Source organism: Scyliorhinus canicula, chromosome 27, assembly GCF_902713615.1.
Source record: "Scyliorhinus canicula chromosome 27, sScyCan1.1, whole genome shotgun sequence".
Classification (NCBI taxonomy): Eukaryota; Metazoa; Chordata; class Chondrichthyes; order Carcharhiniformes; family Scyliorhinidae; genus Scyliorhinus; species Scyliorhinus canicula.
This window is the reverse complement of record NC_052172.1, coordinates 17,593,775-17,610,251: the sequence shown is the minus strand read 5'-3', so window position 1 is coordinate 17,610,251 and position 16,477 is coordinate 17,593,775. Positions and strand designations below refer to the sequence as shown.

Genomic DNA, 16,477 nt, shown 5'->3' with positions numbered 1-16,477 from the left:
TGGCGAGAGAGAGCAGCCCTGGGCCCAGGATCGGCAGCCCCCCCCCCCCCCCCCCCCCCCGGCAGTAACAGGTCGGAACTTCTGAGGGCTGAGCGCAGCAAAGGACAGCCCCGAGCAAACGGCCCATAAAATTCAAACAGCGCAAACCAGCCAGAGGAAATATGGACCCAGGGGAGAAGCCGGGCCGCCAGGGAGGGTGTGTGAAATGAAGGGAGAGGTGGTCACCGGGGATTGTTTGAAAATCCCCAGGGCCGACAGGGAGGAATAATGCAGGAGTTACAACCCGTCACTGGACGCGAGAAGCTAGGTCCTCCAACTTTATTTTTCTCGCCCCTGTGGAAAGCTACACTGCTTCGCCGTTAAATCTCTTTTTATACTTTTGGAGCTTGCAATTTTCTTTGTGGGGCGCTGGGAGATCTGGTTCTGGGGAATCGAAGGGGAAACAGAGACGACTCTGGGGGAATCAATCAGCCAATCGGAGACTATGTATCAGCTTTACCGCCTGCACCCTGCATCTGTTATGAGAACAATGACTGGATTTGTAACCGTGGCAGGGCGGGGGCCATATAGAAACAGGTTAAGGAACTGAAATCAATTTATTCTGCAGTGCTTAACTGATTTGGGGGATTAGAATTTGATCCGAGACCATGCTTGTGAGGGCGCCCATTTGATACGCTGCGCACGAGGCAGCGCTGGCGTCACATGGGGCGTGCCCGGGCTGCGAGTGCAATTTATTCTCGATGCGCTGGGGGGGGGGGGGGGGGGGGGGCCTGCACTTCTTGCGAGCCCCAGCCAGCGAGGGCCCTGGGAAGGCGGGAGACTTGGTTCGGAGATGGCAGAGCGAGTGAGGAAGATTAAATTAAACCCTGATGCCCCACCCGCCACGGGAGGGGACGCTGTCCAAACCGGATGCTCGAGTGCTACATCATCCCCATCTGCAGTAGAGAGTTTGCGTATGCCATCGGCTTAACGTTCGGGTGAGGCTGGAAGGGAAAGAAACATGGTTAGATTTGTACGCACCCCAACCTATAAATCTATCAGCTCTATGTGCAGTGTCTCCATTCCACGGGTGATTTGTCTCTGCTGAAATCACCCCATTGCACCTTCTCCTGCTCAATTTGTTTGTTAGGTAATTTGGACATTCTGAATTCTCCCTCTGCCTACCCGAACAGGCACCAGAATGTGGTGACTAGGGGCTTTTCACAGTAACTTCACTGCAGTGTTAATGTAAGCCTACTTGTGACAATAAAGATGATTAAAATGGTGCAATTCCTCATCTCCTTCAGCATTCTGGAACTCGTTTAAGATTTCAAACCACAGTTTGCTGCATTAGTGTACTGCATTTCCTCTGTTGCCTCTTGGTGCCTTGGCCTGTCCCCTCTCCGTCTAGTATCACTCCTGCGAAAACCCAGCCAACTCCCTTGACACCACTCAGCTCTTTCCATACCTCACCACCCGACTGTTCTTCCCACCCCCCCTCCCTCAACGCGTCGGAAAAGCCTACGTTTCCTTGTCATTATATACCTAAATCCCTCCCACCACCTAGAACATCCCACCATTCATTTTGGACACCATTTCCACATTTAACTAGAGGAAGACAGTGAAGACAGGGGCTGGTTTAGCACAGGGCTAAATCGCTGGCTTAGCACAGGGCTAAATCGCTGGCTTAGCACAGGGCTAAATCGCTGGCTTTGAAAGCAGACCCAGGCAGGCCAGCAGCACGGTTCAATTCCCGTACCAGCCTCCCCGAACAGGCGCCGGAATGTGGCGACTAAGGGCTTTTCACAGTAACTTCATTTGAAGCCTACTTGTGCCAGTAAGCGATTTTCATTTCATTTCATTTCATAGTGGTAACGTCATTGGATTAGCAAGCAACCCATAGGCTCCAGGCTAATGTTCTGGGGGCAGGGGTTCAAATCCCACCTCGGCAGCTGGTGGAATAAAAATTTGATGAATAAAATCTGGAATTGTAAAGCTGGCCTCAGTAACGGCGACCAAACGATCATCGATTGTCGTAAAAACCCCCATCTGGGTCACTAATGTCCCCCATTAGGGAAGGAAATCTGCCTCCCTTACCCGGTCTGGCCTACACGTGACTCCAGACCCACAAGCAATGGAGTTGACTCTGAACTGACCGAGCGAGATGCTCAGTTCGAGGGGCAATTAGAGATGGGCAACAAATGCCGGCCCAGCCCAGCGCTACCCACATCCCCAGATAGAATAAAGAACAAACTCACCACAGTTTTAAATTGATGGAAGATGGGTTTTAGGTCGGAGCCCTTGAGGTGAATGTACGCTCCTTGGTTTCCCATCTGATCACTGGAAGAGAGAGAGAGAGAGAGAGAGAGAGAGAGAGAACGCTCATTTAGTGGAGGCGGCAAAACAACCTACTCTTGTATATTTCTGACCCGTTAGGGGAGATGGGGAAGATTATGCGGATCTCAGGGGTACAAATTGAATATGGGCAAGAGCGAGGTTTTTGTGATCCAGGCGAGGGGGCAGGAGAGGAGACTGGGGGAAGTTGCCGTTTAAAGTAGTGGGAGGGGGTGTAAGGGCACAAGTTTGGGGGCATTAGTAACGGCTCCTCTGCTGTTCCCGCCAGCCCGGTACTCCACAAGCCCAGTGGTAGTGACGGCCCTGAGAGTTTGGGGGCAGTGGCGGAAGCATATGGGAGTGGAGGGAGCGTCAATGTGGGCTCCAATTTTGTGGTAATCACCAGTTTGTACCTGGGAGGATGGATGGGGGAGTTTCGGAGGTGGCAGAGAGCAGGGATTGAGGGGCTGGGGGATCTGTTTATTGATGGGAGCTTGCCTTGTTAGAGGATCTGGATGAGTTTGAATTGCCGGGAGGGAATGGGTTTCGTTATCTGCAGGTAAGGGATTTTGTGCAAAGGCAGGTTTCGACCTTTCCGCTTCTGCCACCACAGGGGATACAGGACAAGGTAGTCTCTAGAACAGGAGTGGCGGAGGGGAAGGTATCGGCAATCTATGAAGAACTTATGGAGTGGGAGGAAACCCAGATAGGCGAGCTAAAGCGTAAATCGCAAGATGAGCTGGGAAAGGAGTTAGAGGTGGGTCTGTGGGAGGATGCCCTGAGCAGAGTCAACGCAACCTCATCATGTGCCCGGCTCAGCCTGATACAATTCAAGATGGTCCACCGGGCACACATGACGGTGGCCCGGATGAGCAGGTTTTTTGGGGTAGAGGACAGGTGTGCGAGGTGTGCAGGAGGGCCCGCAAATCATGTCCACATGTTTTGGGCATGTCCGAAGCCAAGGGGATTCTGGCAGAGATTTGCTGATGTCATGTCCACGGTTTTAAAGACGAGGGTGGTGCCGAATCCAGAGGTGGCGATTTTTGGAGTGTCGGAAGACCCGGGAGTCCAGGAGGCGAGCGAGGCAGACGTTTAGGCCTTTGCTTCCTTGATAGCCCGGACACAAATCTTACTATCGTGGAGGGACTCGAAGCCCCCTAAATCAGGGGTATGGGTTAGTGACATGGCCCGTCTCTCAGGCTTGAGAAAATTAAACTCGCCCTGAGGGGGTCAACGTTAGGGTTCGTCTGGAGGTGGCAGCCATTTATCGACTTGTTCAGGGAATCAATAAGGGGGGAGGGGTTAGGGAGTAAGGGGAGCTAGGTTATTTTTGTTCTAGCTTAAGACAGGAACAGTGGGAGATGGAGGGATGTGTTAGGAACTGAATTATGTATTTGTATCTTGTTGTTACAAAACCATAAATGCCTCAATAAATTGTTTGTTTAAAAAAAGGAGGCAACAGACACGAGCAATTATCACGCACAGGAACTCCGGTTCCGCTGAAATGGCCGAAATGGAGTGACTTTCACTCACTCCGAGGGAGATTAGGGGCGGGCAACAAATGCTGGCCAAGCCCAGCGACACCGGCTGGATGTCGAACGGCCGGAATCTCAATGGCTGCTGTCAGGAAGGCGTGGGCGAAATCGGGCAAGGTGCTGGCATCTGCCCTCAGCCAAGAGGGCGGCCAATCCCTCAGCCTGGCAAATTCTTGGGCGTTTGGGGGAGGGGTGCGGAGGGGGTGTTAATTTATCACGGGGTAAAGATGAGGAGGTTCCCTCGCTGGCGCTCGCGCTTCGTCAAAGGGACTGGCTGAAGCAGGAGGCTGTCATCTTTTAAGGGGGAAAACAACAGCAATAACAAAGCACAGAAGGAGGCCACTCAGCCCATCAGGGTTTCTGCCAGCTCTTTGGAATTAGTTCTACTCCTCCTGCTCCTTCCCTTTAAACATGCTATTATTTCCCCTTCAAGCAATTTACCTCACATCCCTTTTGCAAGTTCCTCATGAATCTGCTCCCACTGACCTATCAGGCAGCACCTTCCAGATCACAGATCGTTGCATGAGACATTCCGATCGCCCTCCCTCTGGCCCTTTGCCAATTATCTTAAGTCCCCCTCTGGTTACCCACCCTCCTGCCAGCAGGGACGGTCTCGCGCTATTGACTTGACCAAAATCCTGTGATATCGAACGCCATTATTAAATCGCCCCCTTAACCTTCTCTGTGCAAAGCTGGTTGCACAATCGAGGCAAAGGAGGATACAATGGTGTGAGGAGACTGCAAGGCACTGCCGTCCATTCTGGACTGCTGCAGCAGTGAGCTAGCACAGGCAGGATGGGCGGAAAGGCCTCCTTCTGCACACGCTACGGAGTTAGCGCCATGAGGTGATGAACCAGTTGGGAGGAATGAAAGGTGAGCGTGCCGCAGACCCTGTGCTCTATCAAGTCACTGGAAGAGTGCAGTTACTCACCAATAGTTTGGTGCCGAGAACACAGTGATACATTTGCCGTTGTGCGTAACCTCGTAGCCCTCTGGCTTCACTTCATGGCTCCTGATGATGTAGTCCAGTTTATTCTCCTCCAGGAACCGGCTGGTGACATCGGGCCCAAACTGGCAGCTGACGCCCCGCTTGCTGACCGACCGTCCGTTCTGGGAATAGCAACGGAGACAGGCACTTTCAGTCCAGGCACCGGGAAAAGGGGAGCCACCAACAGAAGCCAACAGCCAGGGCATCACCACGGGCAGAGCCAACTGCGAAATTGCACTGCGCGGTGTGGCACCTTGGAGTGTCCAGGTTTGAATCCCCCCCCTCAATAGGAGCATGACTGTGGCCTCCCTTGTCAATCAAAAATCTGTCTAACTCTCCCTTGAATATAACCAATGGCCCAGCCACCCACTGATCTCAGGGGCAGACAATTCTGCCCACTCATGACCCTCAAGTAGAAACATATTCTCATTTTAAATGGGCAGCTGCTTATTTTTAAACTGTGCCCCCCCCCAGTTCTAGTCTCACCCACGAGGGGAAACATCCTCTCAGCAACCATCCTTCCAACAGCCCTCAGGATCTTGTACGTTTCAATAAGGGTCTGCAGCGGCACAGTGGCTAGCACTGCTGCCTCACGGCCTCGAGGATCCGGGATCGATCCCTGCCCCGGGTCACTGTCCGTGTGGAGTTTGCACATTCTCCCCGTTTCTGCGTGGGTCTGACCCCCACAACCCAAAGGTGTGCAGGGTAGGTGGGTTGGCCACGCTAAATTGCCCCTTGATTGGAGGGGAGAAAAAGAATTGGATGCTCTAAATTTATATTGAAAAAAATGTTTCAATCAAGGGTGGCACAATGGTTAGCACTGCTGCCTCACAGCGCCAAGGACCCGGGTTCTAATCTGGCATCGGGTGACTGTGTGTGTGGAGTTTGCACTTTCTCCCCGTGTCTGCGTGGGTTTCCTCCAGTTTCCTCCCTTAGTCCGAAGATGTGCAGGTTTGGTGGATTGGCTGTGCTAAAATTGCCCCTCAGTGTCCAAGGATGTGTAGGTTAGGTGGGGTTACGGGGATAGGGCAGGGGGAGTGTGGGCCCAGGTGGAGTTCTCTTTCAGATAATCGGCAGATTCGATGGGCCAAATGGCCTCCTTCTGCACTGTAGGGATTCTATGATTCTAAGATCACCTCTCATTATTCTAAACCCCAATGGATACAGGCCCAACCTGTCCAATCCTTGGAATCGTTCGAATGAACCTCTCTGAACTGATTCTATTGCAATCATGTCCTTTCTTAGATGAGAAGATCAAACTGTATGGAGTACTGTAGATGTGGTCCCTGTACAACTGAAGCAAAACATCGCAACTTTTACATTAAATTCCCCATGCAATATCTTCCCAATCAGCTGCTGCACCTACATAATAACTGTTGGTGATTTATGTACCAGGACACCCAGATCCCGCTGTACCTCAGCGTCCAGCAATCTCTCCGCTTTGATACCCTTTCCTGCCAAAGTGGACAAGCTCACACTCTCCCACATGATATTCCATTCGCCCTGGTTTCTAGGCTTGCATATAGAAGGGCCACTGAGGTGTGAAGACAACACGCCCAGAGTCTGGAATCTTACCTGAGGCTGTGGGTCTGACCAGAGCAAGTCGCACATTGGACCTGTGTCGAAACAGAGCAAATGAGGAGAACATTGGTTTAAAAATGTCGAGGAACACGACAGTCAGGAACAGAGAAACACCGAGGAACTGGATAACGGACGCGATGAAACCCTTGGGTGAGACAGGAGACAAGAGAAAAGTATGTCTAAGAAAAACTGCTTCATTCCGTAACCAAGCAATTTGCGTGTGATTGACAGAAAGGTAAATTCGACCCGAGTGAGTGGAATGCATTTGAGGCCAATGCACGTTTCATTCTGCTGACATTCCCGAGGAGCTAAATTTACCTCAAAACAGCAGTGTCAAAGATTTATCCCTCTGCGCGTAACCCTTCTCGAGTGTAAACACAGAAACTAGGGGCAGGGGGAGGTCACTTGGCCCTTTGAGCCGCCATTCAATATCATCGGAGCTGACCCTCGATCTCAATGCTATATTCCTGCTTTCCCCCATACCCCTTGATCCCATTAAAATCTAAAGAATTAACTCTTTCTTGAATACAATGTGACTTGGCCTCCGTAGCTTTCTGTGGTAGAGAATTCCACAGGTCACCACCCTCTGGCTGAAGACATTTTCCCTCATCTCAGACCGAGGGAAAGGAGACCCAGATCCCATTGCACATCCACACTTCCCACTCAGATAACACTCTCCCCTCCGCTTGTCACACCGAAGTGTATAACGTTGAATCATAAATGAAGTGGTTTAAAAAAACAATCTGGTTTAACGAACAAGATTGAATTTCTTCCCCTCCCTTCACCACACTTAACAAATTAATGAGTTATGTTTCCACTCCAGATAACGACAAGGCGTAATATCAACCACGGAAGCCCCGGTAAAGTGACGATGAGTCCCGCCACAGCGTTCCAGTTTGGGATTTCATACCTGAATCGGGAGGTTGTCGGTTCCGGTCAATCTTTTTGATGTCTTCGAGGGTTATGCCATCTTCACTGAAGAGTCCTCCATGCATAATCTAATATAGGGTGAATACAATCATTTTGAATGACGGTCAATCTCACTGAAGCATACTAGATTCTGAGGTGGCTTGATAAGGGCAGACAATAAACGTGAAGACGGGACTTTGGCTCCCCAAGGACTATGCGGTGGTCGCTCCTGTCATGGACAGATGCATCTGAGGATGAGGTATAGTATGTTTTCCCCTCTTGTTGGTTCCCTCATCACTTGCCACAGTCCCAGTCTAGCAGCTATATCCTTCAGGAAACCGAGTGCGACTACAACAGGCTGTTGCTTGACCAGCCTGTGAGGCGGCTCTCTCAATTTAGGCACAAGCCTCCAGATGTTGGTACGGGGGAGTTTGCAGGGTCGACAGGGCTGGGTTTGCCGTTGTCGTTTCCCAGGACAATGCCGGGTGGTACGGTCTTGGGGCCCTGTCAACTTTAAGTGCAGACAGCCCTTCCAAAACCTCCTCCTTGTCGATTTCAAACCCTTCTAGTGACTGAATGTCCTTCTCTATCACCATGGCCTAGGTAAATCTCTTCCTTGGTAAAAATACAGATGTAAAGCATTCATTTAATGCTTCAGCCATGGGCCCTCGTCACCCATGTGCAAATCATCTATTTGGTCCTTAACAAGCCCTACTCCTCTTTTTGCCACTTAAAAATCTTCAGCATATCCAAATCTCAGACCTAGTCCCATTCGCTCATCACACATGACCTACACGGCACCCTCATGTTCATTCACCAGGGCCACCTCGTCTCTTGCCATCTCCGTAATCTTCCCCAGTTCTACAATTCACCAAGGTCCCCGCGCTCTGCTTCTGTACGTAGCTGATTTCCACTCACTGCTGGCGGCTGTGCCATCCGCTGTCAAGCTCTGGAATTCTCGCCAAGAGCCTCCCTGAGCTGACCCCGTTAGCCAAGCCTTTGGATACCATGTCCTAATATCGCTCGTGCGGCTTGATGACCTTCCTGTGAAGGGGCCTTGGGAGATTTCTATTGCTTTGGGGGCGCTAGAAAACTGTAAGCTGCTGACAGGAACCAGGTCAGGAAGGCCTGGTATACCCCAGGTTGGCGGAGTAGCACTGCAACGTCGGCAGGGTCTGGCTCAGCCTCTCTACACACACACACTAATGACACGGTATCAAAGAGGAGCTGGTGCCTGCCGTACTTTTAATCCAGTAGCAGAGCGTGCCCTCTGTTGGAGGTTGGCACTGCCTGTGCAGGGTCAGAAGTGTCACCTTTTGCGCGAGACTCTAAAACAGAGAGCAGCACCACCCCACCACCCCCTGCCCCGCAGGTCAGCTTTCTCGGGTGGACGGAACACATCGCACCACGACTGGGCCCAATATTCAGCCCCGCCACCAACATCACTTTGATGATTACCTGGTTATCACATTTGCAGCCCGTGGGACCTTGGCAGCGTCACAAATTTACTACCAAGTTTCCTCTCTCGGTGACAACATTTCAGATGTATGGGACTGGATCAGTAACCAATCAAGACGCCCCAACACCACTGGGTACTGGCTGCACACAGTGTGGTTGCTGCATTTGCTGTATTATAGCAGCGACTCTGCTTCAAAGAAAATACTAAATCGCTTGTAATTTATTTTGTGAAAACAAAACACCGTGGGTCTTTCTGCAGTGGCCCTTTCTCGAGGACACAGGGAGTCGAGAAAGAAGCAGACAGAAGGGGACAGACGGAGCAAGGTTCACTCACCAGTATTTTACTGTTAATGCACTGAGCCAGCGGCAGCCACTGGAAGACCTCACTAAACAGCTCAAACATCTGGGACGTATACTTGGCTTTCACCTCGCCCTCAAAGCCGTACATTTGGTTCATGTTGTCCGTTTCGTGGTTACCTGCAAGGGCCAAGAAGAACAAAACCCCCACCATGAAGCACGGTTTGTTTTCTGGCAGCTAACCCCACCCCCGTAACAGCTGTCCAACCTTTCAGGTTCCTCCGGGAGGGCAGGCTGGTTAACATCTCATCCGGATGACAACAGTGTCAACTGTGCAGCACTCTCCGAGTCATGCTCTGCAGTGCCAACCTGGATTATTATGTTGGAGCCCTGCAGGAGGACGTGAACCCACAACCTTGTGACTCAGAGGCATGAGCACCACCCACTGAGCCACGCTCAAGGCATTATGCAGCTGCCTGAGCAAGATACGTTCAACTTCATTCACCGCTCAATTTAGATTGGGTAGCAGTTGCTCCCAGGTTTAGAAGGCCATGGATTCAAGCAACACCCCCCCCCCCCCAAACCCCGGGAATATCGCTGGATTACTAATCCACAGACGCAGTGCGATTAATTAATCAATTAACTCATCAATTAATAAAAACACGCACAGAAAGGCAATCTAGTGACAACTGTAGAAACCCATCTGGTTCACGGATGTCCCCTTTAGGGGAGGAAATCTGCCGTCCTTACCCGGTCTGGCCTACACGTGACTCCAGACCCACACAGGGCCATGGTCCACTCGGAGCTGCCCCTCTGAAATGGCCCCACGCGAGACACTCAGTTCGAGGTCAATTGGGGATGGGCGAAAAAGGCAGGCCTTACCAGCGATGCGCACATCCCATAAAAGATCCAAAAAAAAACAAAAGGACTTACAACAGGACAAAAGGGAATTAAGGACGAATCTAGGCTGACCCTCCAGTGTAGCACTGAGGGAGTGCCGCGCAGTTGGAGGTGCTGACTTTCATATGGGACATTAAACTGAGACTCTGCCGCCCCTCTCAAGGGAACAGAAGAGCTCCCGCCGCACTATTTCGAAGAACAGGTGAGTTCCCCAGGGGTCCTGGCCAACATTCATCACTGCTGCTGAGGGACACTATAACATGATAACAATGACTCCACATCGACAGAACTGGCTGTAAAGTGCTTTGGGTGATATGCCAAGATCTCTAGAAATGGAAATACTCTTTACCTCCCACCCATCGGTCTGCAGTGGAAAGGATGAGCCAAGACTTCCTCGGAATAGATTCATTTGCATTAACATCTAGTCCCCAGGCGATATGGCACAAGATGATGTGGAGTGATTAAGAACATAGAATATACAGTGCATAAGGAGGCTATTCAGCCCATCGAGTCTGCACCGACCCACCCAAGTCCTCACTTACACCCAATCCCCGTAACCCAATAACCCCTCCTAACCTTTTTGGTCACTAAGGGCAATTTATCACGGCCAATCCACCTAACCAGCACATCTTTGGACTGTGGGAGGAAACCGGAGCACCCGGAGGAAACCCACGCAGACACGGGGAGAACGTGCAGACTCCACACAAGACAGTGACCCAACGGGGAATCGAACCTGGAACCCTGGCGCTGTGAAGCCACAGTGCTAGCCACTTGTGCTACTGTGCTGCCCTAAATTGGCAGCCTCCTCACTTGCCACTGTTCCCCGCCTCTCAAACCACCTCAAACCTCCCAAACCACCTGTTTCCCTTCTTGCCAATTTCTTGCTGGAGGGGCTCCATTTGTTCCAAACGGGCAGTGGTTTTTATTTTAATCGATCGCTTAAATGTGCCAAAACTGATGCCTCATCCCACCCGCACGCTGGCACCAATTGTCTCAGCCAATTGCAGGAGGCCATTCGACTGTGTTCGTGCCGGCCCCTTTGCAAGAGTAACTCACCTCGTCTCACTCCCCCACCATCACCCCGCAAGCCTTTTCTCTTCAGGTGATTAACCCTAACCCTCTTTTGGAGGGCCTCGAGAGGAAACGTACTCGTAACCTGGCGAGCCTCATTTAAAGGGGATCCCCGGCTAGAAGGGACCTTTTTAAGAGGGAGGAAGGGTCAGGGAGCAGCCAGTTCGAGTTCACCTAGACTCTGCCCCCAGAACCACAAAGGACGGCTGTTCAAAATGAGAGGGTCAGGATTCACCTTCAGGAAAAAAGAAACAGATGAACAAACCTGATCATTTATTTCACTGCCGTTTTGTGGGATCTTGCTGTGCACGTTTTCTGGCTGCCGTGTTTCCGAGATCACAACAGCGATCACACATCAAAAAAGCGCATCGCTGGCTGCAAAACACTTTGGGGTGTTCTGAAGCGGCCAATGACTCTACGAGAACGCAAGCTGAGAGGTGGCGGTGCAGTGGTAATATCGCTGGATTACTAATCCACAGACGCAGTGCGATTAATTAATCAACTAACTCATCAATTAATAAAAACACACACAGAAAGGCAATCCAGTGACAATTGTAGAAACCCACCTGGTTCACGGATGTCCCCTTATGGGGAGGAAATCTTCCGTCCTTACCCGGTCTGGCCTACACGTGACTCCAGACCCACACAGCGCCATGGTCCACTCGGAGCTGCCCCTCTGAAATGGCCCCACGCGAGACACTCGGTTCGAGGTCAATTGGGGAGGGGTGAAAAAGGCAGGCCTTACCAGCGATGCGCACATCCCATAAAAGATCACAAAAAAAAAAACAAACGGACTTACAACAGGACAAAAGGGAAAATACACCTTACCTCGGAGAACGTGGAAGCGGTTTGGCAAAAGCAGCTTGAACCCAAACAGGACTAATATAACCTCCACGGAGAATGACCCTCGGTCTACAAAATCGCCATTAAATAACTGAGCAACATGCAGGTTAAGGAAGAAGCACTGGGTGAGTAGCGGAGAACATAGGACATTAAACAGGAATCGCTTCTTGCATTATACAAACGGTGAGCAGCAATGAAACACCTGGCTGGCTTTGCAAGATGCAAGCAAGCACCCGCAGCTCCCAAACTAATTGTCCCCTAGTTCAGGCGGAAAATCTTTCTGACAAGTTCTAAATGTTGCCCCCGGCAAAAAGAAACACCAGGGAGTGTAAGTGCTGTTACTGCAATTTTGCATATTGCTGAGGATTTCTGTAGTCGCAGAGGCTCAAGGCTCGAAAAATGCTTGCATTGTTGCCCGGCTTTTTAAATAAGTATCTGTTTGTGGGATCTGCTGTGGCTAGGCCAGTGTTTGTGGCCCATCTCTACATGTCCCACCAGAAGCTGGTGGTGAGCTGCCCCCTTGAGCCGCTGTAGTCCGTGTGGTGTGGGTACACCCACTGTGCTGTTAGGGAGGAAGCACCAGCAACAGTGAAGTAACGGCCGATAAATTTCCAAGTCAGGATGGCGAGTGGCTTATGGTCGAACTCGAAGGCAGTGGTGTTTCCATGTACCTGCTGCCCCTTGTCCCTCTAGTTGGCAGAGGACGTGAGTTTGGAAGTTGCCATCAGAGGAGGCTTGGTGAGTTGCTGCAGTGCATCTTGTAGATGGTACTCACGGCTGCAACTGTGCGTCAGTAGTGGAGGGAGTGAATCTTCAAGGTGGCGGATGGGGCGCCAATGAAGCTGGGCCGCTTTGTCCTGGATGGTGTCGAACTTCTCGAGTGTTGTTGGAGCTGCACTCATCCAGGCAAGTGGAGTATATTCCATCACACTCCTGACTGTAGACAGTGGACAGGCTTTGGGGAGTCGGGAGGTGAGTTTCTCTCTGCAGAAACCCAGCCTTTGTTGCTGTCTTCTGCTCATGAGCGGATTGGGAAGAAAGACAGTATTGCACAACCGATTACACTTGGGGAACAGGACAACAGCAAGCGGCCAACACAGGTGGAGAAAACCAGCGAGGAGAAACAGAGAGCTGAGATGGGGAGAGACACCATGACCAGGTCACCAGCTTTGTGCCAGTAATATGACATTCAAGCCCAAGGACATAAATGTACCCACTGAGCAGTCAGCATTACTGGGGAATATACCCGCTTCCACCATCCATCGGTACTCAGTGGTAACACTCGCTTCTAAGCAGTAGTTATTAGGTAGTTACCAAGCCCCCTCCAGGACTCGAATTCAAGCCTTACACTGACAATCCAGTGCAGTGCTGAAGGATTGCTGCACTGTTGGAGGTGCTGTCCTTTAGGGGGGGGGGGGGTGAGGTTAAAATGAGCTTCTGACTGCTCGGTCAGGAGGATACAGAAGTGCTGCACGGTCAGGGGAAAGATCAGACCCAAAGTGCTTGAGTGTTGGGGGCACAGGGCTGGGCGGGCTGCCACCATATTTAAATAAATAATGACGGGTCAATCAGGCTCTTTACCAACCCAGATGGCCCCGATAATAGGCCACCTACGCCATAATTTGAGGACAGTCCACTTAAAAAACAATCTCAAAGGACGGGAACAAAGTGGGATAACCATTTTCAGGGGCTGCCCTTTGCATCGGGAGGTTGCCCCCTCCACAAGACACAACCCCATTTTTCTTCCCACTTGCCGGCCGACCTTCCCCCCCAACCTTCACAAACCCTCCAAGGTCAACTATCTTGTTGGTTTTTGCGGAACCTTGCGAAGTGGCTGCTGTGTTTCCAACATTATATTGCAGAATCCCAACACTACAGAACAGAAAGCCATTCAGCCCATCAAGTCTCCGACCCTCCGAAAGATCAACCACAACCCTGTAACTCCACCCAACCTTTCGACACTAAGGGGCAATTTAGCACGGCCAATCCACCTAACCGGCACATCGTTGGGCTGTGGGCGGAAACCGGAGCACCCGGAGAAGATACAAACTCAACACAGAATCACCCACGGCTGGAATCGAACCTGGGTACCCAGCGCTGTGAGGCAGCGGTGCTAACCACCTACTAGCACTAGTCACTGTACTGGGCTGGCTGAGGGGTTGAAAGGTTCGACATAAATTAAACTTATTTATTTTCTATTCCTCCCAGAATTGCTTCGTGGCCACTTATACCATGCTCACTTTACCAGGGACTTCCCCCCCCATCCCAAGGTGAAAAAGGATACATAAGGATTAGATTCTGAAGGTAATCCGTTGAGTTCAAATATATTCAACAGGTCATAGTACTGCCCGTGAATATCTCCGCAAATGGTAATGGACTCTTTCTGAAAGAGAACAGCAATCAGATGAGCACAAACCAGTAACAGACGCACAGATGCAGCCAGCAGATGAAACATTGTCCTCGTAACAAAATAGGTAACACAGAGAGATCTCGGGGGCCTCGAGGAGTTTCGACAGCAAATATCTCAGCCAACAATGTCAGACGACAAGATCATTGGACAGGAACATTCATTAACTTTGTTTCTCTCTCCGGAGATGCTGCCTCACTCAAAAGTATTTGTGGCATTTTCTCTTTTCAGACCAGGGCGTTCAGTTGGTGCCCGTGTCCACTCTGTGCTGAAACAGGGCGGCGATTGGTTGGTGTTGGGGGTGAGGGGGTCTCTCCTTAACTGACGTCAGCACGGGTTGTCCGGACTAAATCAGTCAGTGACCCCCCGTTATGAAAACGCGTAGGCCTTTTGCGGTGACATTCAGCCCTCTCCCGACCACGTCACCGGAATGTGGGAGCGGGGTCGAGGACCAGGAGCACTGACACGGCCCAGGAGTGGTTTCTGGGAAGAACGAGATTGAGGGGAGAAAGAATAGTACTGCCTAAAGCGAGCAGCCTTGGTTTGGTTCCACACGAGACCCCTGCTTCACATAGGTAAAGGCAAAATCGCCACAGTCCCAGAGGAACATAGGCTGCTTTCCCCTTTGAGTGGGGAGAGCTGACTGGTGGCGATTTACCTTGAAGGTCACCACACCTCAGGCGAGGGACGAGGTTGAGAATGCGGGGCCTTCATGAATAACATTAAGGAAAGGTTACTTCCCACAACCCTATCAGCAAATCCTCTGTCCATCAGCGCACAAGAGTTGCTTTGGCATTTGTCTCGGTGAAATGTAACCATCGGCACATAAGAGTTGGGAGCATACATGTCAACATACCTGCCTCGTCCTGCACAAGAGCAGACCTGAAGTGCTGATACAGAGGAACGGGAGCATTCTAAGCTTCCGTTGTTCTCTCATAAATAACGGTTCTATGACTACAGAAACATATAGAACAGAAGAGGGGCCCATCGAGCTCATGCTTTGAAAGTGCTATCAAACTAATCTCTTCCCCTATCATTACAGTGACAGTACCAACGCGTTTCCTGGCACGGAGGGACTGCTATCCATCATAGCCCTTACCTCACCCAGCGTGGTCTCTACTAAACTGGGTAGTTTCGACAGTACCTCTTTCACCTGGACCAGAATCTGTAACAGAAGGGAGGATACGTCAGCCACACCATGTGGGAAATAGGGTCAATGTTTCCCCCATAATGCATGTGGCGGAGTCGCACAGAAACATGTCAAGGGAATGTGCGCAGAGAGAGAAAGAGAAAAAAGAAAAATCAGGCCACACATAACTACATTTTAAAGGGAACACTGGAAGGGACTAAACAGGGGAGCACGGTAGCACAGTGGGTAGCACTGTTGCTTCACAGCCCAGGGTCCCAGGTTCGATTCCCGGCTTGGGTCACCGTCTGTGTGTAGTCTGCACGTTCTCCCCGTGTCTGCGTGGGTTTACTCCGGGTGCTCCGGTTTCCTCCCACAGTCCAAAAATGTGCAGGTCAGGTGAATTGCAAGTGATAAGTTGCCCTTAAAGCCCAAAAAAGGTTGGGTGGGGTTACTGGGTTACGGGTATAGGGTGGAGGTGTGGACTTAGGAAGGGAGCTCTTTCCAAGGGCCGGTGCAGACTCGATGGGCCGAATGGCCTCCTTCTGCACTGTAAATTCTATGATTCTAAACATTAACCCCAAACTCTCAAGGCACAATACATGGTTAAAGTTGTGAACACAATGGCAAATGGGGTTTAATGTGAAACTGTCCATTTTGGCAGGAAGAACGAAAAAAGCTTTTATCTAAGTTGTTTGAATGAGTGGAGCAGTGGAGCGCGTACCTCCCGGGTTTCCCTGTGTCCTGAGTCAGTAGGAGACTATGCATCAATCCTAGCTGTCTATTCATCGCCAACTCACTCCCCACTCCTTCCACTAAACGAGAGGTCAAATTCTGATATACCACCATGCAAATTAGGAGCAGTAGGAGGCTCTAAATGAGAGATTGCAGAGCTCTGAGGTGCAGAGGGATCTGGGCGTCCTAGTGCATGAATCACAAAAGGCTGGTGTACACATACAGCAAGTAATTAATAATAATATAATAATAATCGCTTATTGTCACAAGTAGGCTTCAATGAAATTACTGTGAAAAGCCCCTAGTGGCCACAT

At 50.8% G+C, this 16,477-nt stretch overlaps 1 protein-coding gene across 1 annotated transcript in view; it reads right to left on the bottom strand.

Moving 5' to 3' along the window:
• Positions 1-743: 743 nt before the first annotated feature.
• ppp5c (protein phosphatase 5, catalytic subunit) overlaps positions 744-16,477 on the bottom strand; it is a 32,674-nt gene continuing 16,940 nt past the window's right edge. Inside the window, exons 5-13 of the mRNA XM_038785911.1 lie at positions 15,402-15,467; positions 14,180-14,278; positions 11,881-11,986; positions 9,119-9,261; positions 7,328-7,415; positions 6,412-6,452; positions 4,780-4,958; positions 2,238-2,319; positions 744-983 (exon numbers count right to left, since the gene is read on the bottom strand). Of these exons, the coding sequence (XP_038641839.1) occupies positions 921-983; positions 2,238-2,319; positions 4,780-4,958; positions 6,412-6,452; positions 7,328-7,415; positions 9,119-9,261; positions 11,881-11,986; positions 14,180-14,278; positions 15,402-15,467 (867 nt within the window). The 3' untranslated portion in view covers positions 744-920. The remainder of the gene's footprint in view (positions 984-2,237; positions 2,320-4,779; positions 4,959-6,411; positions 6,453-7,327; positions 7,416-9,118; positions 9,262-11,880; positions 11,987-14,179; positions 14,279-15,401; positions 15,468-16,477) is intronic.